Below are 27,430 nucleotides of genomic sequence, written 5' to 3' on the forward strand. Positions count from 1 at the left end.
GGGTTTCCCAAGAATTCTTGCATTAAGTAACTCTAGAGGAGGAGATCTTTGTCCCAGGACTAGCTTTGCAGAGAGAACAAGACATTAACCTTTTTATTTCTTTTGTCTCTTCTCTGCTCACTCCTGATTAATTATTCTTGTTTCTCCTCTGAACATAGTTTTTCATTTAAAGACATTTTGGCCTCTTTGGAGAGGATACTGTAGTGGGATGACATAGAGAGATCCAGCCCAAATTTCTGGCTAGCTTAGGACCTTATGTCTCACATCAGTGAATTTTTATTTTATGGCAAATGCAAGCAGGTCTCAAATCTTTCATCCCTCTTTCACTGCTGGGTAAACTGAGTTAAATCATCTCAGCTTTGCCATGCCGTCACCTCCCATCTGAAACAGAGCCCCTTGTGAGGCTGCAGTAATGGGATCTCATGCCTAAGCCCTCAGGAGCGTGGACCCAGCTGTGTCTGGAGAATGGAGTCACAAGGGACACTTTAAAACTAGATTTCATTAAAATAGATAAGCTATTTGTAATTACCTCTTGACATTTACAGCATTAGTTAGCGAGTTAATTGGAGGTATTCTGGTCTAAGTGGGATGATTCTCAGTAGTGACTTGCACATCAACAGAATGATGGCTTTGCACACTGTAATATTTCTTCTTCCTCTTCTCAACTTCTATTTGTACCACCAGAACAATCTTGAGAAATAACGGCACAGTATTTAACATTTGGCTTGGTAGCAACTACTGTGTGAAGACATCAAAGTGCTTTCTGAAGGCAGCAGGGTGTCCAGAGAGGCATTTCACTGACAAGGGAGCAGGGAACAGTGCAGCCTGTGCTGGGTTCCAACCTGCTGTCCTGCCCACTGCCTTGGCATTCCAATCTCAGGTAGCAACCCTGGACAATGGATCTGGTAGCAAAAACATTCTGGCTTGTGCAAGGCCAGGATTTTTCCCCATTTAAAGTTTCAAAGTTTAGTTTGTGTCTGAGGCTAAGGAGCAAAATTAACCTGGGAGTTGTTTGGGAAGAACATTCATTTTTATTTGTGGAGTCTCATTTGAATAGGATCTGCTTCAGATGTGCATTTCCACTTAAAACATATTTTTTTGTTGAAAAGGTTTTCATTTGAAATTTGTTTTAAAAATTGATTTAACACCCTTTTTTGAAATCACCACTAATAAAAAGAAACTGACCCGTGGGTTAAATAGATGCCCATTATCCAACTACAAAGCAGTTTTTTGACACTGTAAAGGATTTGATCTTTTTGATTGTTGAACATGTTTGCAGAACATTGTTCAAGTAATGCATAAGCATAAACTTAAAATACATTTCAGTCCCTTGCTGAGTCGAAGCCAAAATTATATTTACAAATGGAGCAAAAGACAGGCACCCAGAAAATGCAGTGGCAAGGATGAAATGCTAGCTGAATCCTAATTCTGTTTTCATACATTAGTCTGTATAAGCCTATGTCCACATGACTCTTAGCAAATCAGATCATAATTTTGTCACTCTGCCTCTGACCAGGCAGATAAATAAACCAATTTCAAATATTAAAACCAAAGCAAGCAGCCTTATGGTAAGTACCTCCTGCAGAGACATGATGTGCATGAAGGAGTGTGATGGAAGCAGCAAAAGAAAAGAGGTAAAAATAACTCTCCTCTGTTTTGCTCAGTTTCTTTCCTCTCAGTTCTGTTGATTTGAATGCTTGTATAGATCTAGAAACATCTTTTACAGCTTTCCTTCTGATATGGAAAAGTATGTAACTGCTGTTTTAAAGTAGGGGACTTGGTTTACTGGCCTCTTACATTGAATTCCTGTTCCCTACTCAATAAAACTGGGGCAGGTTAAGTAGGTGACAAGGCAGAGGGGTCAATAGAAGACTTCCCGCACTGCTGTGGCAACAGAATTGGGTTTATTCATAAACTTTGTGGTCTGGCTGCACTGCAGATGTAGGATGAGTTGCTTTCATTGAGTTTTATCTCTCTCTTCAGCTGGCTCATCTGTAGTTAATTCCTCTGCCTAGGAAGGTTTGCCTCTGCCTTCTTAGAGGAGCAGAAAGTGTTACGACCTCATCAGAGGAGCACTGCAGAAATAAATGTGATCAAGTTCTTGCTGTGCTGTGACTCTCAGAGCTAATTGGGAGATGGACTAAGTAAAGGGGGGGCAAGCAGGATTTCTGATGGATGAGTTGGAAGAATTCATGTAATGGAGCTGACTGCAGGAGGAGCCATAAATCTGCTGGAAATGCTCATAAAAGGGCTGAAACCCCAGGAGGTTTGTGTATGAGGAGGGTAGATGCTGCTGGTTCTGGGATGAACATACAGAGAGGGGCTGTGCTTGCTACTAGTGAGGGGCAGATGTTTGCTGACAGCACTTAGCCTTCTCACATCTCAGGCTTTTTTGGAAAGAGAAGGCTCAGGCTGTGTGAGTCCCAAGTTGTGATCTGTGAGCGTGGATAGATTTCTTCCCCCTCCTCAAACAGGGCAAAGGCATGCAGCAAATAAAGGTGCATGATGCAAATACATGCATATAGCACTATTTACTCTTCCATTCCCCAAAGCATGAATAGGAAATCCAAGGGGTGAGTCTCTCACTGACTGTGCTTTGTATTTCAGAGGGATCTTGGTGCCCTCAAGCCTCATGTCAGTCTCCTACATGTGCTAAATGAAAAACACCGAAATTGCCGTGTGTGCACTGCTCCATGCACTTTGTCCAGGGGTAAAGGACACAAAGCCAGCTGGACTGCTCTCATTTTCTCCATACTCCAGTGTCTCAGCCTCTGTCTCAGGGTGAAGGCCATTTTTTTAATAGAACAACTGCTCTGACTGAAGAGCAAAGTGTGCTCCTCTCTGCATGGAGAGCTGTGTGGGCTCTCAAGCTCACTTGTTCGCAGGGACCTCTGAGGCTCTGAACAGTGAGGATGCAAAGATGTGCAAAATGAGAGTTTTGACACATGGATGTTAAGATTTCACTCTTGTTAGCCTGAACTACCGTCTCCATTAGCAAAACACATGCCTCAAATGCTCTCATCTTGCTGACTGCATTCAGTCCTAATGATAGAGTTATGCCTTTGCAGGTTTTCTGTAAATCTCTTACAAATTAAAATCTCCAACAGTGAGAAGCTAATAGTCATGTATTCTTGTACGTTCAATACCTAACCTCTTAAAATAAGATATGGATTTGTTATTAGCCTCTGGAAAATGATAGTTGATTACATGAAAGATTGCTTTTTGTGTTGAGAGAGTATTTTTTTTATCTGTCTCAAATATCTTCTTCAAGGTCTAGTTGTGACATTCACTGTAGGGTACAGGTGTGTTGCTGTTGCTCTTTAAGAGATAGTGAAATTACCATTCATTTTAGATATGCATTAATGCTTTATATAGCATGTTTATCAAATTACCTTTCTATATCTTAACAAATCAATTCCTCTGCCCTTGGTGTGAAGTACTGCAGATAAGGAGTAGGCAGTATATCTGCTTGCAGGTGATAAAACCAGAATTTGGGTAGATAGATAACTTCGATTGAGTTGCTTAAGCAGTGTAATCACTGTCCTGGTGAGAAGATGGATTTGTGAGCTGAGCAAATCTAGTTTTGCTGGTGCTGGATTAGTCTGTGCCCTGCCACCAGCCCAGCAGAGCATGTCTGCAAGCGGCAGCAAGCCTGGCACTGCCTGCCCTACCCCTCACACACTGCAGCTTCAGCTGAGATTTGCAGCTGATTCACTCTGGTGCTTTTATCCAAGTGGGATATTCTGATCTGGTTTTGCTACCTGGAGATTGTGAAAGAAAGTAGATCTGTGACAGTGCAGATATCCTGCTGGAGGCACTGATAATTTGTGCACCTGCTGCTAAACTTAATGAATGATAGAGGATAAAGTTAGGTACTGAGATTTGATTTTCTCTGCTGCTTTTTGTAATCAATTCTGATTTTTTTGTCTTCTCATTCTTTAGATATCCTGAGATTATTTGGTTTCTGATTTTGTTTCTTATTTCCATTTTAAAAATGCTTTCTTATTTAAATGCATTCTTATGGCACTATTGCAATTTCTTTAATTACACATTGGCAGAGTGTTTCTTTGGCTTGGTCAATAATGAAGGACATTTATAACAGGTTGATGCCTGCGAAATATGTGCTCATGCTCCTTGGAGGGGAATAATTTACCAATACAAGTCATTATGCATTCTATTAAAAACACAAACCGGACATGTGTTCCTGGCCTCTCATCCATCACAGCGTAAACACCAAGCGAACCAGAATCCCAGCAGGGGTGGTGAGAGACTGAAAGCAATTTATAAAAAGTAAATAACAGTATTGATCAATTCACCTTTTTATCACTGCCCTGTCACCACCACCAAGCAGTGTTTTCGTTTCGAGTTTCTCCCTCACCACATGCTTCTGCCTTCAACAGCTGTTGATTTATGAAGCTTTCTCTGGGCTACTGGAGCAGATTTAAACTTATTTTTTGTACTGGTAAACCCACAAAAAATACAAATGTATCTGAAAAAGAGTGTGTTTCCACCTGAAGTGGTTTGTCCTGGCAGATGGAGGCCACAACCAGAATGCCTGCTGAGACTGTGCATGGGTTTTTAAACACCAGCTCTGTGCCTCGATCCATCCCTTCCCTTGACTTCCTTTGCTGCATGTGCATTTCACACACAGGAAAGCAAGACCCGGAGGCAAGGCTGGGTGTCCAAGCCATGTCTTTCTGCAGCAGAGTTACCAAGGCTATGTCCTTTGAAGAGAAATAACCACATTAACAGCAGAAATGAATGGATAAAGAGGATTTACTCATCTGTGCAAGTATCTTAGTGCCAAAGACCACAGCCCTAATCAAATAATAACGTAGCTTAAGTGGTGTATTTTAATTGCAGGCAAACTGGAAATGGTTTATCCAAAGTCTCACTAGGGATCTATGTATCTAATGGCTCTGACCTAGACTGAGCTACCATTTCAGTGAAATTGCAGCTTTTTCACCTTTAGACAGGCAGTTGTTACACAGAGGGACGTTGTCAGCCCTGCGTGAATGGCCCAGGATGGTTAAAAATATGGGTCCCAGGAGTGGTCAGGGCAACCTGATCCCAGCACACAGACAGAGAGCCCATCTGGGCACTCTGCTGGAGTGCCAGGAAGGCTTTGGAATGCCAAAAGTGAATTAATGGAGTTAGTGACTACTAGTTTTTAGAATGAACAGCAAGTGACTGTTTTCTGCTGTTAGATTTCATTATCTTAACTTTGTATCTTACACCTCTTGAGAGAACATGGTTATTCATTAAGTTTCTCTAATTTACACTTCAGATTTGATGTTTTTATAAAGCCTTTGCATTTTACAGTAAGTGATTATATGAAGTGATGGTGCCCCATCCCTGGAATTGTTCAAGGCCAAGTTGGAGGGGCCTTTGAGCAACCTGGTTTAGTGGAAGTTGTTCTAGGCTTTGGCAGCAGGGTTGGAATGAGATGATCTTTAAGGTCCCTTTCAACCCAAACCGTTCTGTAATGATTCTATGATGATTACTTAAAACAGAGGACTGCCAATTTAGGTGCTCTATTGTTAGGAACAGTTGTATGCAGTTGTGCATGGCTCTTCCATTTAACTGAGCTCTCAAGAAAATTGGTTTTGAAAATAAAACTTCCAAAATAATCCCCCCAAACAAAACCCAGAATGATTTTTCCTTAAAATTTGCTTTGTTTCCTTATGGACAAAGCACTTGGTTTGCTACCCAGGCTTCTGATACGGGAAGCTTGTGCTGTGTTCAGTGGCGGCAACAATTACAGAGCTGCAAAACGATGAAGTCTCATTCTCTGCTCAGAGACTGACTGTGGGCAGGATGCTCCATGTGTCTCAAGGCTTGCAAGGCAGATGCTGAGATAAACATAATTTCTGCAGAGCTTGAGGTGTATTGTTGTCTATACTGGCATGCTTTCTTTTTTAAAAAAAATTCTTTTTCTCTCTCTTTTGGAGTATTCATGGTCACCAGACATGTCATTCCAGCTGTGACTGTGCCAGGTTAGAGATGGCCAGCCCCAGACCTGCCACCAGGACTGTGGAGATCCTCTCTAACCCCTTTCTGTCACACTGCCTCTGCTTTGAAACTAGTAAACAAACCTTGCAGTGAAAAGTATTTTTGCTAACCTGGATTGTTTTGACAGAACCAGGCTAGGGAGTGATTAAACATGCAGCAATGCCAGCCTGACCCAGGGCTCAGGGTGTGCTCACAAGGTCTCCCCTCACCACTGCTCAGACCACCACATTGTACACCTCTGTCAGCAGCCAGTACATCTCCTGTATTGAAAAAGAGTACACCATTAATAATTACCAGGGTGAAACATCTCTGTCTCCTCTGCTGTTAGTTCATGGCATGTGGCTGCTTCAGTCAGTGTGGGTATTTCTGTGTGACTTTTGCCTGCTGTAGCCCATCCTTCCTTCCCACTCTTCAACCGTGCCCAGTGTGTGTGCTATCTGCAGTCTGGTCTATGCTGTGGACAGGTTGAATGCAGGCACAAGCCCTCAGTGAATCTCTACAACACATTCCCTTCTTTTTGATTCACATCTGGAAGCTGAACATGAGTGTCCAGTCCAAAATTGTCTGGCACCACACTCCAGTAAGACATGGGGAAAATAATTCCTTCAGGCTCTGTACCATTCAGCAGTCACATTGCTGGAACTATTATAAAATCAGTCACAGTCAGCTCGTTGCTGTCTGACCTCACGTTGATACTCAGCCCTGCCATGTCTAAGATTGGTTGTCTTTTTGCTCTCTTCAGTACAGAAGGTTTAGTGATTTCTGGGAGAGGGTATCCTTAAAGGTGTTGGGTTAGCACATATGTTTTAAAATCTCATAAATGAGTGTAAACAACAGAAAAATCTAGAGCAGAGAGGTTGGTAAACACTTATTATGTCTGACTTTCTGTGTGCTCTCTAACTGCTGTTTAGGCAGGTGGATCTTCATGTAGTTGGTGCCACGTGCCTCACAGATATTTTAATCTCTGACCTGCACCTGATTTGTTCAGATGCTGTGAGTTTCTTCCTTCCCACGCAGTTTTTATGAGAAGCTGAGAAGCTCTGTCAGCTTTAAATGAGGCAATGCAATTCCCACAGCAAGGCAGGAGGGAGTGATGCGGGGTGGAAAGGATGCTCTTGGCGTATGTTTGGTGTGTGGATGACAAAGAGGTCAGGGGGGTTCGAGTCATAAATCTCTCTTGGTTTTCTCAGGAGAGTAGCAGGTCTTGCAGGCAAATTTGAAAATGCAAATGCTCCTAGAGATGGGTACTCACATCTCTCGTGGGCTGAAAAGGTTGTCAGGGTCGCACAGGAGAGAACAGTTGGAAACCACCCCTTCCAGCTCCAGTGCGGACCAGCCCTGATTCATGTGATTGTATGATAAAGTGGCTTGGGGAGCTGAACCAGCTGGAAAACAGTGCTGTATCTAATTTTTTCTGGGTTATTTTCCACCTGGAAAATGTCCCAGCCCACTTCAAGAGCACAGAAATGTTTGTATTAACCACAGGGCTGAGCTGGGTGCTCTCTAGGCAGCAGTGCTAAAATCTGCCGCAGCCATTGACTCACTTGTCTTGTGTCTGAGGTGTAGGATGAGTGGGTGCTTGACAGGCGCCACCTGCTTGACAGGCAGTACGACCTCTTGCTGCCTGGTCACCTCACGTTCTCCCATTCAGGAGGAGTCCAAAGGAAACTACTGTGGATGAAGGGCAGCCAACCAACTTTTGCAGGGATTTACTACTGAGTTTTTTTCTTTTTTTCTACTATGGGTTCCAGAATTCAAGGGTGAAGGGAATATAAATCTCTTTTCCTTACAACTCCTTCTCCTTATTAACCATCCCCGTCCTGGGCAGCAGACTCTATATCAAGCTTTGTATCCATGTGTCTCTCTTGCAGCTGCAAGCAGAAAGCCTGGAGATCCTTTGATCATCTCTGACATCAAGAAAGGGAGTGTTGCACACAGGTGAGTGCAGAATTTCCCATCTGCCAAATCTATTGCAAAATGTCTATCCAGGATAGAATGTCTACCACAGAAGCAGAATGAAGCCCAAGCAGTAGCTTTTGGGTCTGGATTTTGCCAGCATCCAAGGAAATCTCAACTGTAGAGGTTTGTTTTAGATTACAGCAGGGCTTGCAATAAAACTGTCTGTACTGAAGCAAGCAGAGTTGAGGTAATGGAGAAGGTGGCCAGGGCACTGGTTCAGATGTCTGCTGGCTCTCTAGGAGATGGATGTGTAGCATTTAAGAGCATGTGGTAAAGGGCTTCATATATTCCATGAGGTGCTATGGCTCATCAGGTAGTTTGCCATGTCCTGGCTCCAGTTCAGGTGAGCAGAGTGAGTGAATTGTGAGCACTGGTGGAGAACTGTGCAAATAACTTAGCATTTATTGACTTCACCTCTGATCCCAGCACCTCATAACAAGGCTTTCAGAGGAATTTAGTGCAGCTACAAGCTCATTTCTGAGAGTGCTCACACAGGAGTTTCCATAAGTGGTAGAATATCTGTCAGTTAAATATCAGGTGTTTTCAGTGCTGTAGGTTACCCAGGATGAATATCTAATCTTTCTGCCTGGTTCTGTGTTGATACATGCTCTACACAAACTTCCTCTCTTTAAATTGCAGTTGTCCCAGACTCAGTTCATGATTGTTTCCCAGAAAAGATCAAGGACAGTAAAAAGTTAATATTGTCATTTCCACTGCAGAACTGAATGTGTTGTGGGATCTGAAAGGCAAATACAAATGTACTTTTAGTTTTCTTTTCCTGTCAATGTAGAACTGGCACCTTGGAGCCCGGAGACAAGCTGTTAGCCATTGATAACATCCGACTCGACAATTGCTCAATGGAGGATGCTGTGCAGATTTTAAGGCAGTGTGAAGACCTGGTCAAATTGAAGATTAGGAAGGATGAAGATAACTCTGGTACAGAAATCCTGATGCAAAATGGTGCCCATCCACTGTAATGACATTCCCAATAGGTAGTGCAAACTAACAAAGATAAGGGCTGCTGCTGTCCGTTCACCACTTCCCAATTGATTATAGTCTATTTTTGTTATTTTGCCCTTAAATGATGTCTGGAAGGTTAAAATCCTATTTGGTATGAGCATGGCTGAAGATTTCCAGCTTTTGCTTTAAATGCTGCAAGTCCTTCCTATTAGTACTTTCATATGGCAAATTAAAAAAAATCATTCCTGCTGTTTTCTCTTTCAGATGAGCAGGAGACAACTGGTGCCATTATCTACACAGTGGAACTGAAGCGATATGGGGGCCCCTTGGGAATAACCATCTCTGGGACGGAGGAACCTTTTGATCCCATCGTCATTTCAGGCTTGACTAAACGAGGGCTGGCAGAGAGGTGAGTTTTGAGGGCACGGGGTTACCATTACAGTGGTGTGCCCTGCTGAAACCAGAGATCCTGGGCATCTTCTGATCTGTCCTTGCTGGTTGCTTAGTCTCTTACATGTGAGGTATCTCAGTGCAGGGCTGGTGTGCCCAAGCATCAGGCATTTATACTGCATGAACGTGGGAGCAGATTTACCTTGGCCACCGAGGAGGTTGAATGTGTGTATGCCTGTGTCTGAATATGTGTGCATGCGTGGGATTTAAAGGATCAGGACATTCCTGAGAGTATAAGGTGGAACTGAGTCATACACTCTATCTTAATTAATCTGTCTGTATGGTAGCTGTATCTTGTAAATAGATCATTTCAGCAGCCCTGACTCATGCTTCTCTAAGGGTCTCTATGCTGCCTGACAGGCAGAAAAACAGCAGCAAAAAAGCCCAGAACAAACAGGTGTAAAGTGCAAGACCTTGGGGAGATTTTACTGCAGACCTGGCCTTTTGGTTCTTTCTGTTTCAAGGCCACACTTCTTCTTAGCTAGATGGTGAAACAGCTCAGTGCCCCTTTCTGTATTGGGTTCTCAGAGCTCTCAGCATGCTGCTGTGCATTTCCATTGCTTCCCTTTGGTACAGAGTGCAGAATGTCTGTGTCTCCTGGGAAGGAGGAGGCATGGACTTAGTCATTTAAGGCTCTTCTCTTTGGGGATTTTATATCACTGTTGGGCACTTTAGGATTCAGTCTTTTTCCCTGTGAAATAATAGCCACAGAGTTTCTGAGACTTTTCTGCATAGCAGTTCTGCACTGTACCTGCAGCCCAGTGTGAGAGAGGTTAAGGACAGCCAGCTCAAACCCTGTCAGATATCAGAAGACAGTCTCCTACCCTTGTTGATCTTGGTTCCCTTTGCAATGCCGTGGCTGTTCCTCCTTCAATCTCAGATACACATCGGTGATGGCTCCATGGAGAAACGTAGGGCGGGCAAGTGCAGTGGTACTACTGAATTTTGATCAGGAGCGGGCAGGCAGTGAGGAATGAAAAGCCTTGTGAGAAGGGCAGTGGAGCTGTTCAGAGTGTTCACCGTGGCTGACTAGCAAACAGCAGTGCCTGTGCACAGGAGCAGCAAGGGCTCTGAGCAGCTCAGGGGCATCTCTGGGTAACCTTGGCTCCCTGCGGGGAGGGCAGGGAGCACTGGGATGAAGGCTGTCTGCAGGAAAGGTGCATGTTTTTCTCCTCTGAGTAACAGAAGGGAGTGACTTGACCTTGTCAAGGGGAGAGGGATGCTCCCGTTTTTATCCCAAATTGTCCCTTTCCGGACATCACTACTTTTCTCTGTGCCACATGTATCCTTAGCCAGGCTCTGAAGGGTGGGAGAGGTTTCTGAAGGATGGAGCTGGAGCACAGGACATGTTTGGGCAGCACTGACACAGGGTGGACCAGGTCCTGGCATCTGAGAACAGGAATGCACTGGCCATTCTTATAGAGGCACAAGTGAAGGTCTGCGCTGTGGTTTGGGCTGCTGGCAATGGGGAAGGCAGGGTGTCCTCTAGGATCTGTAACACAGTGGGTGACAGGCTGCCTAAGCCTTCAGATTCAAATTACTTACATTTTATCTTGATCTTCAACATTTTTCTCCTTTTAAGTGTCTCATCTTATAGAAACCTGCAAAGGCAGCTCAGGCTGTTGGATTGGTGTTGAGCTGGTGCTCTCTCCCGTGTCATTCTCTGTTTCTCCTCCTTCAGTGCCTGCAGATGGCTTAAGCCTGTGCCATGAGACTTGTTTTCCTTCCTCTTGAGGAAAGAAGTGTGCCTAAACAATATTGTTCAATTCTGCTTGGGGTGTAATGGTTCTCCAGGAACAATTTTGGGCTATCACTGGCATTTTAAAAGTGCCTGACCAGCCTCCTTTAGTGCTTCCTATTTGAGTAGATGGATGTGGCTTCAGAAGCATTTGGTCCAGGAGTATCCAGCAGCAACACATGTTGGCAGGGAGGAAAAGGGGTGGTGGCTCTGCCCATGTGGCAAGTAAATCCCTACCACACGCATGCAGCCACCTCTTCTCCAGTGCTTGCTGGGAAGTGTTTGCAGCCCCTTTTACATGTTTCTACTTAGCTGTTGCTCGATTCTACTCTTGCCTGTGCCCTCTGAGCAAGAAGGGACACGTAGCACACGGTAACTTGAGCTGCTTTGTGTTTGAGGTAAAGTAAGGCCTGTTGGTAGTCATGGAGAAGCACAAGGGTCATTGACTAGAAACTGCTTTCTCTGTCACTCCTGCCCAGCTTCTGTCTGCTTGTCCTCACATGGGGGGCTGAAAGAGCTGGACTTTGATTTACTTTCTCCTCCTTGAAGAAACATGGCTGAACATGACCTTTCTTTTTAATTGCTTCTGTATTTTTCCCTGTTGAGGGACTTTCACAGTTACTGCACAGCAATCATGTTTTTGGAGGTGGATGGTTGGGCTCGTGTCTTGGACAGGAAATGTGTCCCCATGTTGAATTCAGGAAATACAGCAGGAGACCCTTGAATGCTGTAGCACTGCAGTGAGCAAAGGATCAACAGTTGTTTAGCTTGATTTTTTTTTACTATATAGATGAAACTTTTAAGACATATACTTTGGTTCCAATTTGATCTGGGATTTATTTAAATGCTCAAGTTTTCCCTGCCAGCTTTTCCAGGCTGATTTGAGTGGGACAAGACGGACATCTAGTGGCTGGCGAGGACAATCATGGCACTGCTCGAATACCTCAGAAGCAGCAGAAATAGCAGCCTGAGCAGTCCTGCCTGCTGTTTGGCTGCATTTACTCATTTGATGTACTCTCATAGTGGATATTTCACAGCAAAAATTTGATACTTTGTGGAAAGCCAAGCAGTTGTTTTGCCTGTGACATCATGTCAAATTCCAGTTCTGCAGGAGCAGGAGTCCAGTTTGGAGATGTAACCTGAGGAAGGCACATTGCCATGGACAAAGAGATATTGCAGGCCAGATTTGCAGCTCCTCCTGGCTCCATCACACAGGTTCCTGGTAGCAGAACCTCATGCACTGCTGGAGGAGGAGGTGGTTGTTGCTCTCGTGTGCTGGTGTTAGAGAGCTGTACTGTCAGTGTGGTGAGCTTGATCCAGCCACTGGTGAGCATGAGCTCCAGCCCTGGCAGCCAGTTGTAGCAATGGACATATCCTGCCCTGCTGGCTCTTCCTGGAGCTGCAGCAACACAGGGAGAGGTAAATTGAGACCCTGTCTGTGAGCAGACACAAAGGAGAAGTATTGAGGAGAAGTGGGAGAATTGCTGTGGCTTGTTAGTTTGCTCCTGACCGTTGCTGAAGCCTGAGGATTTACTTATGTGAGAGCAATAGCCAATGCTGGAACGTGGCTGTGGAATGAAATGCAACATCTTCCAGAGCTGATGGACAAAGCCACAGGGGTATAGCTGTGTAGGGGTAAACTTAAACATTTCATGAACTGCAACTGGTTCATCTTGAGCTTGCACACACAGTCTGTGTTGGGCCATTTTGGTTTTAAGTTTTTTTCCAGGTTTCTGGGTTTGTCTCATAATTTCTTTCTGTCAGTGTGAACATGTCCTTCAGTTCCATGTGTGATGACAGGTGGACAGCACACATTAGAGATGCTTGTGCTTTTAACCCCATTGCTTTCAAGAGTTTTGACTGTAAGCTAGCCTGCCGTCCCATTTCCAGAGGAGCCTGGGATTTTGTGGAATTCATATGTTATCATGTGTGTTTGTATGTCTATACACGTGGAAGATGGGAAGGACCCAAATTTCTGGTAGTGGTGAGGAACAGTAAGTCACAAGAGGAAACAAAGACATATTTGAAAGTGCTGAGAGTTAATGTGCTGTTGCTTCAAGTGACAACCAAATGTCCTGTCTCACAGAGGGGAATTGCTTCTCTGGAGTCTGACAGTGCCTTTTCTCTCCAGAACCGGAGCCATCCACATCGGTGACCGGATATTAGCGATCAATAATGTGAGCCTCAAGGGCAAACCGCTGAGCGAGGCCATTCACCTGCTGCAGATGGCAGGAGAGACAGTCACCCTGAAGATCAAGAAGCAGACAGAGAGTGAGTTGCAGAGCCTGGTTTGGAGTGGGAGGGCAAAGGCACACCCCAGCAGAGACCCTCGGCTATGGAGTAGGGTAGTGCATGTGTTGGGAAAGGTGAGATGAGGCAGCATGGTCATAGTGTGGCTGGGCACAGGGGGAAGAGGTGTGTGATTCTTGAACTTCTGACTGACCAATGGAAAAAAAAAGGCAACCCAAGGGCTCTCTGTGATGCTGGAAAGTGATGAAACAGAAGGTTTATTGATGATAGTAATTTTTATTTCAGATTGACACCTTGTACTGTTGCTGCCATTCCCTGCCTATGTGGGTGTTTCACACAGAAGTGAAACAGAAGTTGCTTTTAAAAGTAGAAGAATGTGGGATTTTTTAAAAATATAACCCTCCAAAATGAGCAAAGGGACTCTGAGCTGGTAGAATCCATGGAAAAAACCCTCACCTTTAATTCAACTTTTTGAAAACAATTGTCAATAAATCCTTTTCATCCCTTTTCCTGGCTTGGGGTCATAAGATCATATTGCAAAGAAAACTTAACTTAGAGAACCCTTTCTCATTTTCCTAACAAGCTCCCCGTGGGTTTGAAGGTGTTCTTGACATGGTATCAAAGTGCAGAAGCACACTTGCAGTGGCAGGCCAGTTTTCTGGGGACAGAGGGGTGACTGGCAAAACTAAGGATCATGAAAACTTTTCTCTCCAATTGCATGATCACAGTCAAACAGGGGCTGTTTCATCCAGTTCAAAAAGTAACAGGTGCATTCTGGCTTCATTTCTGTTTCCCCCCTACCCAGTATTTTTCTTTTTTTTTTGGGTGCCATGCTTCTGCAATGTGTAGGTTTGGTTGGACCTACCCAGCCAGTGGCCTGTGGTGCTGTGGGAATTTGAAGAAATCAAGCGATAAAGCTTTTCCAAGCAAGAATGTTCCAAGGAAGATTCCTGTCCTGCATCTGAAAAAACTGACATCACTCTTTAATATAGAACTTCTCTAGACTTCAAAGCAGTTTGCAGATGTGTGACAATGCACCTGTTTTACCTATTCCTCTTCAAGGAACCCAGTCTCTTCCCCTATAGTCAAGTGTCTTGATCTTTGGGCTGAAATGATATTTTTTTCCTTCCTGCTGACACTTAGTATTGTCACAGCCAATTGGTGAAATAATTGACATGCAAGTGCCAGTTGGAGACTCATTAATCATTCTGAGAATGAAGCAGGTGTAATTGAATTTTCAAGGTAATCTTGAGTTAATCATGGTGAGCGGTCTACTGAATGCGTGGAAAACAGGGACTTTCAGGACATGGGGCTTTGTTTGGTAAAATAATTTGTTCTCATTGACAAATGCAGACTTTCAGAGGGCTTTTTATCCCTCCAACTGGAGGTGCAGGGTGTGGATGGCTAACAGGGTATCTAGTCAACAAGGACTTTAAAATATTCAGTACAAAGAAATGCTTGTGCTGAGAAACCATTCCTTGCATAGCTTTTGCCTGAAAGGGAACTTGATGTAATGATAATAAGGACCTATAAGTACTAAAATAATGAAAGGGAAGTTCTGAATTTCATCATTCACATTCAGCTTCCATTTTTCAATCACTGATCAGGGGAAGTTCAGCCTCAAAATACCAGGCCCAGGGATTCCACTATTGTCATGAGACTCGCATGGGAGACTCTGGTGAGGTGATTAGTCTTGGGAGGGGGCTGTAAATTCAGTGATGGTGTTTGGGATCAGGTTGCTTTGTCATTGGAATTGCATTAAAAGAGTTTGTAGCAAATTCTGCAGCCAGCACCTTGCCCTGGTGCTGCTCTGAGTATAGAGGAGTCCCTTAGAGAGGAGAGCAGCTTTGGGGTATTGCTTGCAAGGGCCAGCACTTCTCTGGGCAGGACTGTTTGGGGGAAGCTTCTAAAGGCAGGAATATGTGCTTGTGAACTGAGATTAGGTCCAAACTCTCTCATATGTGGTAATCCTCAAATCTCCATGGCTGCTCCTCGTATTCCATGTGCTAAAAACCCAGAAAGGCTTTTTTTCCTTGATTCAACTTGAGATAAGAGTAATGCATTAAATCCTTTCAGCTTCATTGCACATGCCTTTCTCAGCTACTTTTGAAGAGCTACAGAGGTACTTTAAAGGCTTACAGTACCTGGACTTGCTCCCATGTCAGCATAAGCTTTTCCCTGAGGCTTGCTCTTCGTGCCTGCTAAAGCAGGATGTTCTGCTTCCAGAATCCTATCCCAAGAAGTCGGGGAGTATAAATGAAGTGAGTGACCCAGAAGATGAACTGACAGACTCCCAGAAAACCAGCAAGCTGTCTGAGATGTACTCCACCACAATTCCTAGTGTGGACAATACCATGGAGTCCTGGGATGGCTCTGCCATTGATGCTGGGTATGGAAGCCAAGGTAAGTCAGGGTCATCTTTTCTTAGGGATCTCTGGGCCAAGGTGAAGATAGACAGAGCTTCCAAACCTGTGTGGTCTGTCTGGCTCTTGTTTCCAAACATGAGCCTAAACCTGACCACATTTTTGTGGTCTCTCACTTCCAGCAAGGAACAAAGTGTATTTTAAAATGCACTCCTGTGGTGCTCTGAGTTGAAGTATCTGGTTTAGTCTTTTTTTGGCACATTTCTTCTGGCTTATGTGGTATCATACTGTTCTCATCATTTTCAAAATCATTATAGCACTTTATAAGTCACATAATCAGAGGCAGTATTAACTGGTGATATGTTTTACAGAGTATTTGGTCCATAGCTCACTTTTTACTCTCCAGAGAGGCCTTGTAGGACATATTAATCCTATTCAGGATGTTTTAAAATCCACGGGAATGTCTTGTGACTAGAAGCAGTCACTTAAAATAATTAAGGTAATACTACAAGAAAGTATCTCTAAATCTCTAGTGGGTGATCAGATGAACACATGTCTTCGAGGTCAGGTTTATTCAGCTGTAGCTTCTGGCAAACATGAAATTGGGACAGAGGATGCTCTAGTCATGGGGATAGATTTTTACTTGGAGAAAAGCACTGGAAAGTAGTTATTCCAGTTCAGTTTAGTGACATAAGATAGTATTAGCCTGTGTTGAAACAAACCCAAATCCTGAATCCATGCTGCCCCAGGAAATTGGTGGAAAGACTCCTGCCCAGAACAGAATGTGAGAACAGCCAGGGATGCTGCAAGATGCTGCTGCAAAGCACCTTCACTGTGCTGAGTGAAGTGTGTGCTGAGTGAGGTGTGTGCTGTGCTCACTGCACTCTGGCTTAGAGAAGTTCAAAGAGTAGCACCACCTTTGTGGTCTTTCCCCATTCCTACTCTTCCTTCAGCCTCTCTTGGTCTGAAGTCTTAATTTGGGAGCGCAGCTGGGACTAAAGGCTTCATTAAGGAGGAATCCCCTGGCTTTCATAATGCTGCAATCCTTCTCCATCTAATTGAATATTAGCACAAGTTGGACACTGGAAAGTGATTGCTTTACCGGTAAATTGCGAACAAGTAATTGAGCACATTGCCCCAGGGAGTGGGGCTGATGCCAAGTTGCCCAACATCCACACGCTGCAACTTTGTTTCAGGGGCTCTCTTGTCTACCCTGGTAATTGCATGTGGCTGCATTGTGGTGTATTGGTGCTGGCTGGGATGAGGGATGCTGGAAGGGAGAGGGAGAAGGGCATGCAAGGTTGTCCCTGGGATGGGCAAGGAATGCAAGGATGCAGGGAAACCTGGGATGCACAGATCCTGGAGTTTGGGGTTTACACTCCAAATGGAGAGCTATAGATGAGGCTCTGCTGCCTTGCAAGTTTTAGGTTCATCCACAGCATTAGGAAATGGTTCAAGGAAGGATTTTAGAGGAAGAGCTGTGCTGGGCCTGGTGGGAGCATGCCACCAGGTGGCTCTGAATCCCAGGGATGAAGGCTTTCTCCCTGGAAGCAGGAGGCGAATCCATAATGGCACCAAGTGACTGCTCTGCACCCAGCCCCTGCATCCAGCCCAAACGTGCTGTCCAGCCCCTGCAGGGACCTGCATCCAGGGCACTTGTCCCGCATGCAGTGAGTGCTCCAGACTGCTGTGAGATGTTGGCAAGCAATTTTCCTGACGCTCTCTCCAGAGAAGTCTAACCTTTAAAAACATACAGAGGAAACATTCAGCTAAGTGAAATAACAGGCCTTGGCATTTTCAGAGAAAGTGTTGACATTGTATTTGGGTATTTCCAGTGCTCTTAGCGGTTTAGGAGGTCAAGTCTTCCTTAATTATGTGTTTCTCCATTACTTCTTCCTGTTGGCTTGGCACAGCATGCAATGGGAGCGTGTGGTGTTTCTTGGAAAGGCTGTGAGGTTTTCTCTGAAACACTGAACAGGGAGCAGGAGGTAAGCAGGGGACTCAGGAGATTTATTTGCACTGCAGATGGCACTGACACTGCTGAGGAATGGTCTGTTTTGAAAGTTTTCTGTTCAGGAAGCTCCTCATGAGACCTTAGGGTCTTGTAAATTGGTAGTGATAGATTTGCATCTCTGGAGTAAGACACTGCAGTATGGAAAAGTCCATGGGGGCAGACATAGCTAAACTTGCCTGGTTTCATCATAATGGTCTGTATTGATCTCCTATCAAATATGATATACATGAGCCTCCCCTGCTCTCAGGCCAGCAGAGATTTTCATCTATTCCTCGCCTCTCACACATGTGTCCCCAAAGCAGCTTCCTGTACCTGCAGCAACTGATTCCAAAGGCATGAGAGGGCCGAGGGAACTGACTGGCAGCTCTTAGGATCAGGACTGACTCTTCCTCATTACTACTGCTGAGCACACTGGAGCTGTGACTGCCATCAGGTACTCTCAGCACCATTATACTTGTTAAGGGAGACTTGTGCTTCTGGCTGCTCTGGATGCAGTTTCTTTGCTGCTGTCCCTTTCTATTCTGTTATTTTTTTCACACTGTCCATTCAGTCACAAACACAGTTGAGAATATAAAGAAGACTTTTTTTTCTCATAAAAATCAGGTCTCCAAATCCTTCAAAATGAATGGGATTAGGCATGCTGAAGGAAGCTTGGCAGGCTCTTCTTCTCTTTGCCTTTTGAAGGACTTGTATTTAAAAGTGACTGACTCAACATCATCATTTCTGCTGGGTTCGATGTGGAAACCAGAGCTGTTAACCAAGCCTGGAGCTGGCTGGGGACAGGGCCTGCATCTGTGGGTATGTGTACTCCCAGGGCTGTGGATCCCAGACCCATGCTGTAAAACTGCTGAGAAGCAGGGGAGCAAAGGAGAAATGGGGCACCCCATGTCAAGATCCTGAGAAGCTGCTTTAGTTAAAACCAGAAGAGACGGGAAGAAGAACCACTTTTGGATAACTGAGGTGGAAGCAGTACGCAATCCATGTTGCCTCAGGTTTGGGACCCAGGAAAGGAGGCTTTCCTGGCTCAGCATGAACTTCATTTGGGGTTTCTGACTAGATATTACACCTTCTCTTTCTCCACTCCCTCTTGCCTTCCCTAGGTACGTACATACCTCAGGCTGCAGGCATAGCCCTCCATCCACATGAGTGGAGACACAGCAGGCAAAAGAGCAGCACCCCTCCAGGGGACCCCAGGAAAAACTACCCCTACATGGATGGAAGCTTCAGTGAAGATGACTGGGACAAGCCCAGCAGGTATGGAGGGGTGGGAGAAGGTAGGGAGGTGTGTTTGGAAGTGTGGGTGTCACTGCATAGGGACAAGGGAGCATGGGAATGTGATGGACTGACCAGGGATGTCCCAGTCTTGGCATTGGGCAGCCATGGGGGGGAATGCTGGGATGGTAAACCTGCTCTGTTGAGCCACCTCCACATTGCCAGGTTACCCTGACTGTAGCTCTGTTGTAGCACCTTTGCCATAGCCAGGTGTACATTTGTGTCTGGAGTTAGGGTGGTCTCAGCTGCATGGACCACAGGTTTGTACTGTGTCCTTTACTCCTGCCATGTCAAGGCTGCAGTATTTTCCGAGTTTGGATGTAATCAATAGATTTGGTCAGGGTTGTGCCTGCATGTATTGGCCAGATTTTTTGAGTGAGGATGCAGCTTTGCAACAATGATAGGAAGCTCAATGACAGGAAGCAAAAGAGGCCAACCAAAGCACTTGGAGGACCAGTGTGAGGTTGCATGTCAAAGTTAAAATCTACCAAAGCTGTGGCTGAGTTCTCTCTCCATGACACTTTGGCCCTTCCAACACCACAGACAAATCTACTGAACATGGTCAAGTTAATCTCCCAGCTCAGTCAGGTGGGGAAAATCCTGTAACACCTCCTGAGGCCATGGAGGAGGCTGCAGCTGCCCCTTAGTTTGGGTGAAAATCCTGCTGGTTCTGCCTTGGGCAGAGGCTGCCCATTGCTGCACCACACATAGTGGAAAAGCCCCACTGCTTCAAAACTACTCCTCCCCTTGACATTCTCCAGAGTCCCCATAGCTGTGTGTGTTGTGTTGTTACTGTCAGTTCTTTTTTTTTAATTATTTTTTTCCTTAACTTTTGTTTGTCCAAACAAAACCCTTAGAACATCTCATGGCCATTTCCACCTATTTAAAGATGATCAAACTGGCAGGAAGGCTGGCAGCGGTGGAGACTTTGTTCTTGTTTTGCTTCTCAGCAAGAGCCAGCTTGCAGAGGTCACTGATCCCTCGTGGCCCTCCAGCGAGGCTGCCAACAGCTAAGTTAGCAAATCTGAGCGCTCCAAGCCCCCATGTCCCTAATGAGGACTCCGAGCCCTGATGTCAAAGTGCAAGTGAAATGGTTCATGCCACTGAGCCCTTTTTATTAGGGAGAAAACCAAAATGTCTCTAACCCTGACTGCCTTTAGCCAGGAAAAACCTGCTGACCCAGTGGTGTGGGAGCCCATTCTGATTCATCCGCGCCCTGGATGTGTTTGTATATTGCTGCTCTGAGAGGCAAGGAACTGGTAACTGGAGGGGACATTTGCCTCTTTGGGAACCTGGGGGCAGAGGAAGGAAATGAGTAAGGGGAAAGAATCAAAAATTCCTTTTGGGGGAAATTTCGGTTTGTTTTTGTAAAGTCTTGCTGGGTGTTTATTTGACCTTTCTGCCTGGTGTAAAGGCTACTGTCCTTTAAAAGCTGATGAAAGGTAGGGGGTGAATTTAAAATACAATAAACCATGTCAGATACTGCTCTTTCCAGGAAGGCCACCCACAAGGAGCAAAAGTGTGTGTGAGTGAGTTTCTGCCTGCTACAGATTCCCATTTAAACCAGGGGCTGAAAAAGACTTAGCAGTTGTTAGGGATCTGGAAAATGCTCTATTAATAGTCCAAGAGGTCATTATACAGTTAATGGAGGCCAACCTCGCTGTGACTTGTATTCATGTAAAATGTTTTGACTTTGCTAAGTGGCTCTGGTGGATGAGCCCTGGTGGACTGGTCCCTTCCAGTCTGCAGAGCTGAATAAGCCATGCAAGATGCTGCCAGATATTGCAGAGGTGGAGCCTCGTCCATGCAGCTTCTTATAAGATACATAGAAGATGTATTAGGGCTGCTCTGATGTCACTGTCCCCTTGAGGCCTATCCTCATGATATATTAGTGGGTTTATTGTGACTTTGATTTGGCAACCATAGTTTCCTTCAAGGGACTCCTGTTAAACTGAACACTGATGGTCTGAGTTTTGGTGTTCAGTAAGCAGTGTCCAGCATCAGCTACTTTTCTGTCTTCTTCAGAGGACTTCAGCATGTTTAATTGCTGTTTGGTTTAGGGGTCTGAGAATTGACCCTGGCTTGTGGTCAGAGATAAGGGATGCTGAAACTGCCAAGGGGTTAAATTGCGGAACACCCAGCACATGATGTTCACATTAATATGTGTTTGTACTAGCTTGAGAAAGGTGTTCTCTAACCTCACTCTCTTGTACACAAAACTCCAAAAAACCCTGAAGACCTTCTGAAAGTAACAGCTCAGTTCCCTGGCCATCCCAAAGCAAATAAAACTGGGTTTATATGGGTTATACATGGCACTGTTGATACTGCTGGCTGTAGAGTGTGTTTGCTTGTTCAGCCCAGGGCAATCATTTTTATATACATCTTTGCATTATTTACTCTCATAGAGACCTAATGTATTTATCATTTTCTCACCATGTCTGTTACCCTCTGTGTTTTTCTCTCTCTTCTCAGGTGTTCTGTGTCTCAGATCTGAGCTCTATCCCATCAGCCTTTGTACTAACAGTCTCTGAGGCTCCTGGTTTACCCATAACGCATCCTTTTTTCTTTCACTTCTCTATTTCACCAAAACGTCTTCCTAAACCTACAATCTTCCTACAGGCACTTTTTAATTTACCCTTTGAACTTTGACATTACTACACCAACTTAATTCTTCCTTTGAAGGACACTTGCCCCGTTAGTAAATGCATGGAGGTCTCGTATGCGGACTCTTGTTTGAAAAGTTCATATTGTTTGCTTTTGTATATGAAGACTCTTCAAGTCTGCTTTTACTGGTGAGACACTTGCTGTAGCCTTGCGGCTTTCATCCTGCTGCAGAAGAGTGCTGACAATGTTTGGTTCCTACGTTACAACAGATACCCCAACCGCCAAAATGGCCTTGAGACCACTCACGAGGATAATTTTTGGCGTGTTTTTGGAGAAGCTTTGGAGGATTTGGAAACATGCGGCCAGTCTGAACTTTTGAGGGAGATTGAGGTAAAACACTGTCTGAATTTGCTGCTGATCTGACTGTGTTGCTCTTTCCATAAATGTTTGACTGTTTCTCCTAGATCTGTTAATTGCCCATAGCATCCCTGTGCTGCTGCAAGGAAGGGTTTGGGTTTAATTCATGTCAGTGTTTGTGCTAATGGATAACGGTGTCTATTAGACCATTGTTTGCGTGTGCTCTTTCCCTGAGCCGATGTCTTATCCGCCAGGAATTCCACGCTCTTTTCTTGAGCTGTTCCTGGCCAATAATCTTCACATGATTGTTAGCAAGCCTTCCCTGTCCCGTGGTAAACCCTGTGCTTGGAAAGATACTGTCTGTCCAAAGCACTTGAAGGGCAAGCAAAAGGAGCCCCCCAAGCTCCCATTGGGACTGAAGGCCTTGGCTTACTTCAAGTGCAGACGACAGGCACAACATCCATCTTGCATTCAACTGTCACTCTGCCGGAAACTGTTTTAGTGAAATAGGTAATTGAAAGCTTTTCAGCCAGCCTTCCCTATGGAAAAATCTGAGAAAGTAATTGCTTCCTGCAGAAATAAAGGTGTTTCCTCTCTTCACAAACCACTTTCTCTTTTCTTTATCCAAAATGCTTTGGAGGTCATGTTATTATGTCCGGTTATAGGATAAGGAGCCTGGATTTTCTAAGTCATGGAATGCAAATAAAGGCTTCCCTTGAGACTGTGAGACCTGCCTGGCAGGATGGGGCTCGTGCTGCTCCCCTCTCCAGTTCAGCTCTCACAGCCCATCTCTTCCCTATCTTCCAGGTGCAGAGGACTTGGGAGAGCTCCCTGAGTCATGCCCTCCATCACTCCCAGTGGGACTGGTTTTTTGAGCAGTTGCATATTGCTGAGGCTTCAGAGAAAAAAAGGCAATTCTGACTAATTGAAGGTCAAAAAGGAAAGTCCTGTTTTGGCCTGTATGGTGACAAGGGACTTACTAATTGTTCTTTCCTCCTTGATCCTTAGCAACTGTAAGTGGAGGAGGAAATCTCAAATTTATTATGCTGAAGCATAAAATGCTGTTTTTATTATCTTAACTGCTTAAGAAAATGCTGACTTAAAAAAAACCAAAACACACACAAAATCCCAAATCCCCAGCCTCCTCAAACAATAACTTTTTCCCTTGATCACTTATTTCCTGGACTTGAATATATTTAGAAACAAGTTTAGGCAGTCACTAACAACCTTTCTGAGCAGTTGTTGACTGCTTAAGAGAAAGTACCTCTTTCTATGATGTATAGATGTTTCTCTTCTGCATAATGGCAGACATCTAAATGCAAAAGAAGGGATTGCTTGGACTCCCTTTTCTTTTCCAGACATTCGTGGTACAGATGCTGATTTAAGGCTTTGGAGCTTTGACAGTTATATCAATGCTTTTAAACATATAAAGGAGTTTTGTCGAAAGCTGATCACCTTTAGGGTTTTGAGGTATTTAGTACATTTTGAGAATATTTTGGAAGTTGTGGGACAGCAAGGAAGTGCTGTGTTTTCAGCAGGGTCTGATTGGTTCAAGTCCTCTTTTATCAAATTCAAATTAACACTGATCCATTTCTCCCTCTCCTTGTGCCCAGTCTTCTCGAGGCACACTGGGCTGTGCAGTGCTCACTGGGGCTTTTGCTGTGTTGCAGGTTTCTCAGCCCCAGCTCTCAGCCTCCTGTGATTTTATGACAGTCACAGATTTTATTTTATTTTCACCTTTCATGCCTCACATTTGGAAAAAAGAAAAAAGAAAAAGTCATGCAAGGTGACCCAAAAAGTCATGCAAGGTGACCAAGATAGCCTGGAAACAGATTCACACACAGTAGCAATCCACTTCCAGACTATGGGTATGGGCAGAAACAGGCTTTTTCCAGTATGTCTAGTGAAGCATGTGTCCCTGCTTTGCTTTGAGGGCAGCCAAGACATGGGAAAAATAATGTGAGGCAGCCACAGGCTGGAGAAGTCTGGAATTGCCTTTTCTGCTGCTTGCATTAAACCCAAAGCACTTAGGAAATTGCTTCTGATGCTGCAAGAAGGATTTAAATATCTTGAAGACAGAGAAGGAGCCAAATGCTGTTGGGTACTGGTTGGTTTATAGTATTTGCCATGTGTGAGGGAGGGCAGTAGCACAGTGTGCACAGACCTTCCTGTTCTCTCTGGCTCAGCAGTGTTGGTGCTGGTACAGCACAGCACAATGCCCTGGAGGTGTTGAGACTGCCTGAGGTCAGTGAACAAACATACCCTGGCTGGCTGTACTGCTGTTTGTTAATCTGCATTTCAAGTATGTGGTAAGTCAGTGTCCTTCTAGCATGTAGCAGGTATTTGAGTTTTGCCCAAACTTGAGCTGATCAAGTCATGTGTGAAGACCTGAAAAGTGAAAAGCTGAAAGGTTTTCTGTATTTTATCCATCCCTGTTTGGGATACTGGCAGTAGTGCTGGCATTTTCTTACTGCCACCATAATTCACTTTATTTACCTTTGTTTCAGCTTGAAGCAAAGAGCTGGAGGGTCTTGATTAGTGATTTAGTTGTGTGATATTTCCCCCACGCACAAGAGCAATTGCTCTTTGACTTGCCATGTTTAGTGTTACAAAATTTTGCTAATCTGCTCCCTACCTTTCCTTTCCTTTCTTCTACCTTTTGACATATAATAGGACTGCAGACCCTTGAAGCCTGAACTTTGAAATTACAGTTTTCATTACGCTGTTTAAATGGACTCTATGACCTGGAGCCAGCTGAGGTTCCACAGGCTGGATTCTTGACTCCTTGGTTAGCTTTGATCAATGTAATCTCATTAGTGAAAAGCATTGCCAAATGGAGTCGAATCTACTTAGGGGCATCTTTTAATGGATGCTCTCAAGGATGACCAGGCTTAAATACTACTTAATTTCATATTTTAACTCAGTTTTGCTCAGTGACAACTCCCATTTACTGACAGATACAATCCTAATTTCTCTGCTGAATTGGCCTCAGTGGAGTCCGAGGTATTGACTTCCCTGGGCCATTGCCAGCACTGTGTGATGCTGGTGGGGACCTGCAGCCTGCAGGGGGAGGCTGGGAAGCCAAGCAGACTCTGGTTCCTCTGGGAGTCCCCTGAGACTGGGATATTCAGCTTTCTTGACTATCAACATGGTTCCTGCACAGGATGAGGCCTGTGTGGCCTAGAATGGTTAATTGGAAATAGATGAGATGTTTCACAAGTGCTTCCTTCTGAGATAAAGCTCCCTGTTTGGGTTGGGATGGAGAGCACAAAGCAAGTCAGCCACAGACTTGGAAGCAGGCTCTTGGGATCTGGGAATGGCTGTTACAGCTAATAGGAAGAGCTTCTAGGTACTTGTTTCCTGATTAATGAGAGCAGTGATGTCGCCCTGTTGTCTGTGCTGCATTAGTTGCCACTGGTCCATCTCTTCCTGCTGTAGGCTCAGCAGAGTGATGATGTACCCTCTCCCTGCAGGCATCCATCATGACAGGGAGTGTGCACAACCTGGGCCTGGAAGGCAGCAAGCTGCTCCTGGACTCTGTCAACCCATCAGGAATGAGCCCACTGAGGAAAGCGAACTCCGGCTGTAGCGACGGACAGACTGAGGGCAGCAGCTCCCCTGCCAAGAAGAATGAGAGGAACCTGGACATGAAGAAGATTGAGAAGGAGATGCAGGAAATCATGTCCCCGTCCCCCCTTGAGTTTCACAAGGTTTGTGTTGTCAAGGGTTGGTCTAGCTCTAGCACTGCCATACCTCAAGAAGCTTTGCAACCTTGTAAAAATTCTCCTTTGTTCAGAGGGACCCTTAGAAAATGTTCCTTGTTAAAGCTGGCCCTCACCAAGGTCAGAGCAAAGGTTTCCAGAGCTCAGGTTAAGATGAAGGGGCCTCTTCAGAAGAGTAACAGGTTTAGCTGCCATGATTCAGCAGGGTTCCAACCTGTTCTTTGCTGTTTCCCTTTATATAGAACATTTCCAGGTCCTTGTGTTTTTGTTAATTGGTGCTAGAGTTAAAAAGATAGAGCTTAAAGCGTGGCCCTTTGGAGACCCATCATCCCTTTTTCTGTGGCACACTCCATTCAGTAGGCCACTTCCCATATAAAAAATAAATTTTTTTCCTCCCCTTCCACTCCACCCCCAGCCTTTCCTGTAGGGGTGCAAGCAGTGGGACTGGGGATGGGATACTCTTTGGATTCAACATCCAGCTGAACGTAGCCAGTTTGAGCATGGCACAAGGCAGCAGTAATTAGAAAAAGTAATTAACTGTAGAAGCTGCTGATGCAGAATGCAAGCAGGGAAGATAGCTGGAGAGGTTTCAAAAATGTGATTGCCTTTTTCTTTACTAGTGTTACTTTAGAACGAAACCTGCAGTTATGGTAGATGGAAAAAACAACTTTTCCATGTTTGATCTGCTTTTGCCCTTCAGGGCATGGCAAATGTGTATTTAAATAAAACTCCTTCATACCTGAAGGAGGAGAGCTGTGTAACTAGGCTTGTTATGGGGTGACTCTTCGTTCTGCTGGAGCATCTGGTGTTGATTGTGTTTGGAAATGAGGTTGAGGCCAGGTGGGCTGCTCCTGTGTGTCATCCTGAGCATTGTCCTTCTCAAGAACCACACATTAATGGGGCTTGCCCAGCACAGTTACAGAGTCAGAGCCATGGTAGAGATATGCTCCCAGTTCATGGGAGACACAGGGAGATTTTGGTAACGGTGGGGAATTAGTTGTCCCTGCTTCTCAGTGTTACCTCATGGAAAGACACATTTCCAGCACTGCTCTCCTCCTTTAGATGAGGCCAAAGTGTGATGTGCTCAGAGGAAGGGCAATGAGGTTACCCGTTTTTTGTCCTCAGTATATCAGCACTTACTGATATGAATTTTCTGAAAAGAACTTGTGAATAATATGCAGAATTTTAGATGCTCCTGCTGAGTGATGTATTAAAAATGAGCAGTTTTCACATTTCACTCACTACGTTTGAAATTTCCCCATGAACATGTTGATTTTTCATGTGCTGGTCTGGCACACACAGAGGATATGTGTTGTAACCTGACCAGGGAAGGCTCAGTCTGTGTTAGCTGCCCAGCTAAGAAAAATATACCCAGGAGACCCAGAGCAGAATTGCTGTAGGTCTGCATTAATTATCTGTGCTACTGCCATCCTGTACATCACCTCCTTACTGTGCTGCACCAAAATATGCTTTGTCTATTTCTGCTTCTCCAGATGACACTTCACAAAGACCCGGAGAGAGAAGATTTTGGATTCAGTTTGTCAGATGGCCTGTTAGAAAAGGGTGTCTATGTAAATATGGTCCGTCCGGATGGGCCAGCAGATCAGTGTGGCCTCAAGCCATATGACAGAGTGCTTCAGGTAATAAATGCAAAATGCAGTTCTGGAGGCTGGGACGGAGTGAATGAGTGGCTGAGAGGAAGAGAGAAGTGAGACCCATCCATGGCAGC

The 27,430-nt window shown here is 44.8% G+C and overlaps 1 protein-coding gene across 2 annotated transcripts in view; it reads left to right on the forward strand.

Moving 5' to 3' along the window:
- GRIP2 (glutamate receptor interacting protein 2) overlaps positions 1-27,430 on the forward strand; it is a 252,171-nt gene that overhangs the window by 220,224 nt on the left and 4,517 nt on the right. For both annotated transcript variants that reach the window (XM_071550449.1, XM_071550450.1), the window contains exons 15-23: positions 7,884-7,950; positions 8,762-8,907; positions 9,196-9,340; positions 13,251-13,390; positions 15,596-15,772; positions 18,847-19,000; positions 21,892-22,012; positions 25,453-25,689; positions 27,195-27,341. In XM_071550449.1, coding sequence (XP_071406550.1) covers positions 7,884-7,950; positions 8,762-8,907; positions 9,196-9,340; positions 13,251-13,390; positions 15,596-15,772; positions 18,847-19,000; positions 21,892-22,012; positions 25,453-25,689; positions 27,195-27,341 — 1,334 coding nt within the window. The remainder of the gene's footprint in view (positions 1-7,883; positions 7,951-8,761; positions 8,908-9,195; positions 9,341-13,250; positions 13,391-15,595; positions 15,773-18,846; positions 19,001-21,891; positions 22,013-25,452; positions 25,690-27,194; positions 27,342-27,430) is intronic.

The sequence above is a fragment of the Pithys albifrons genome, chromosome 3 (assembly GCF_047495875.1).
Source record: "Pithys albifrons albifrons isolate INPA30051 chromosome 3, PitAlb_v1, whole genome shotgun sequence".
Classification (NCBI taxonomy): domain Eukaryota; kingdom Metazoa; phylum Chordata; class Aves; order Passeriformes; family Thamnophilidae; genus Pithys; species Pithys albifrons.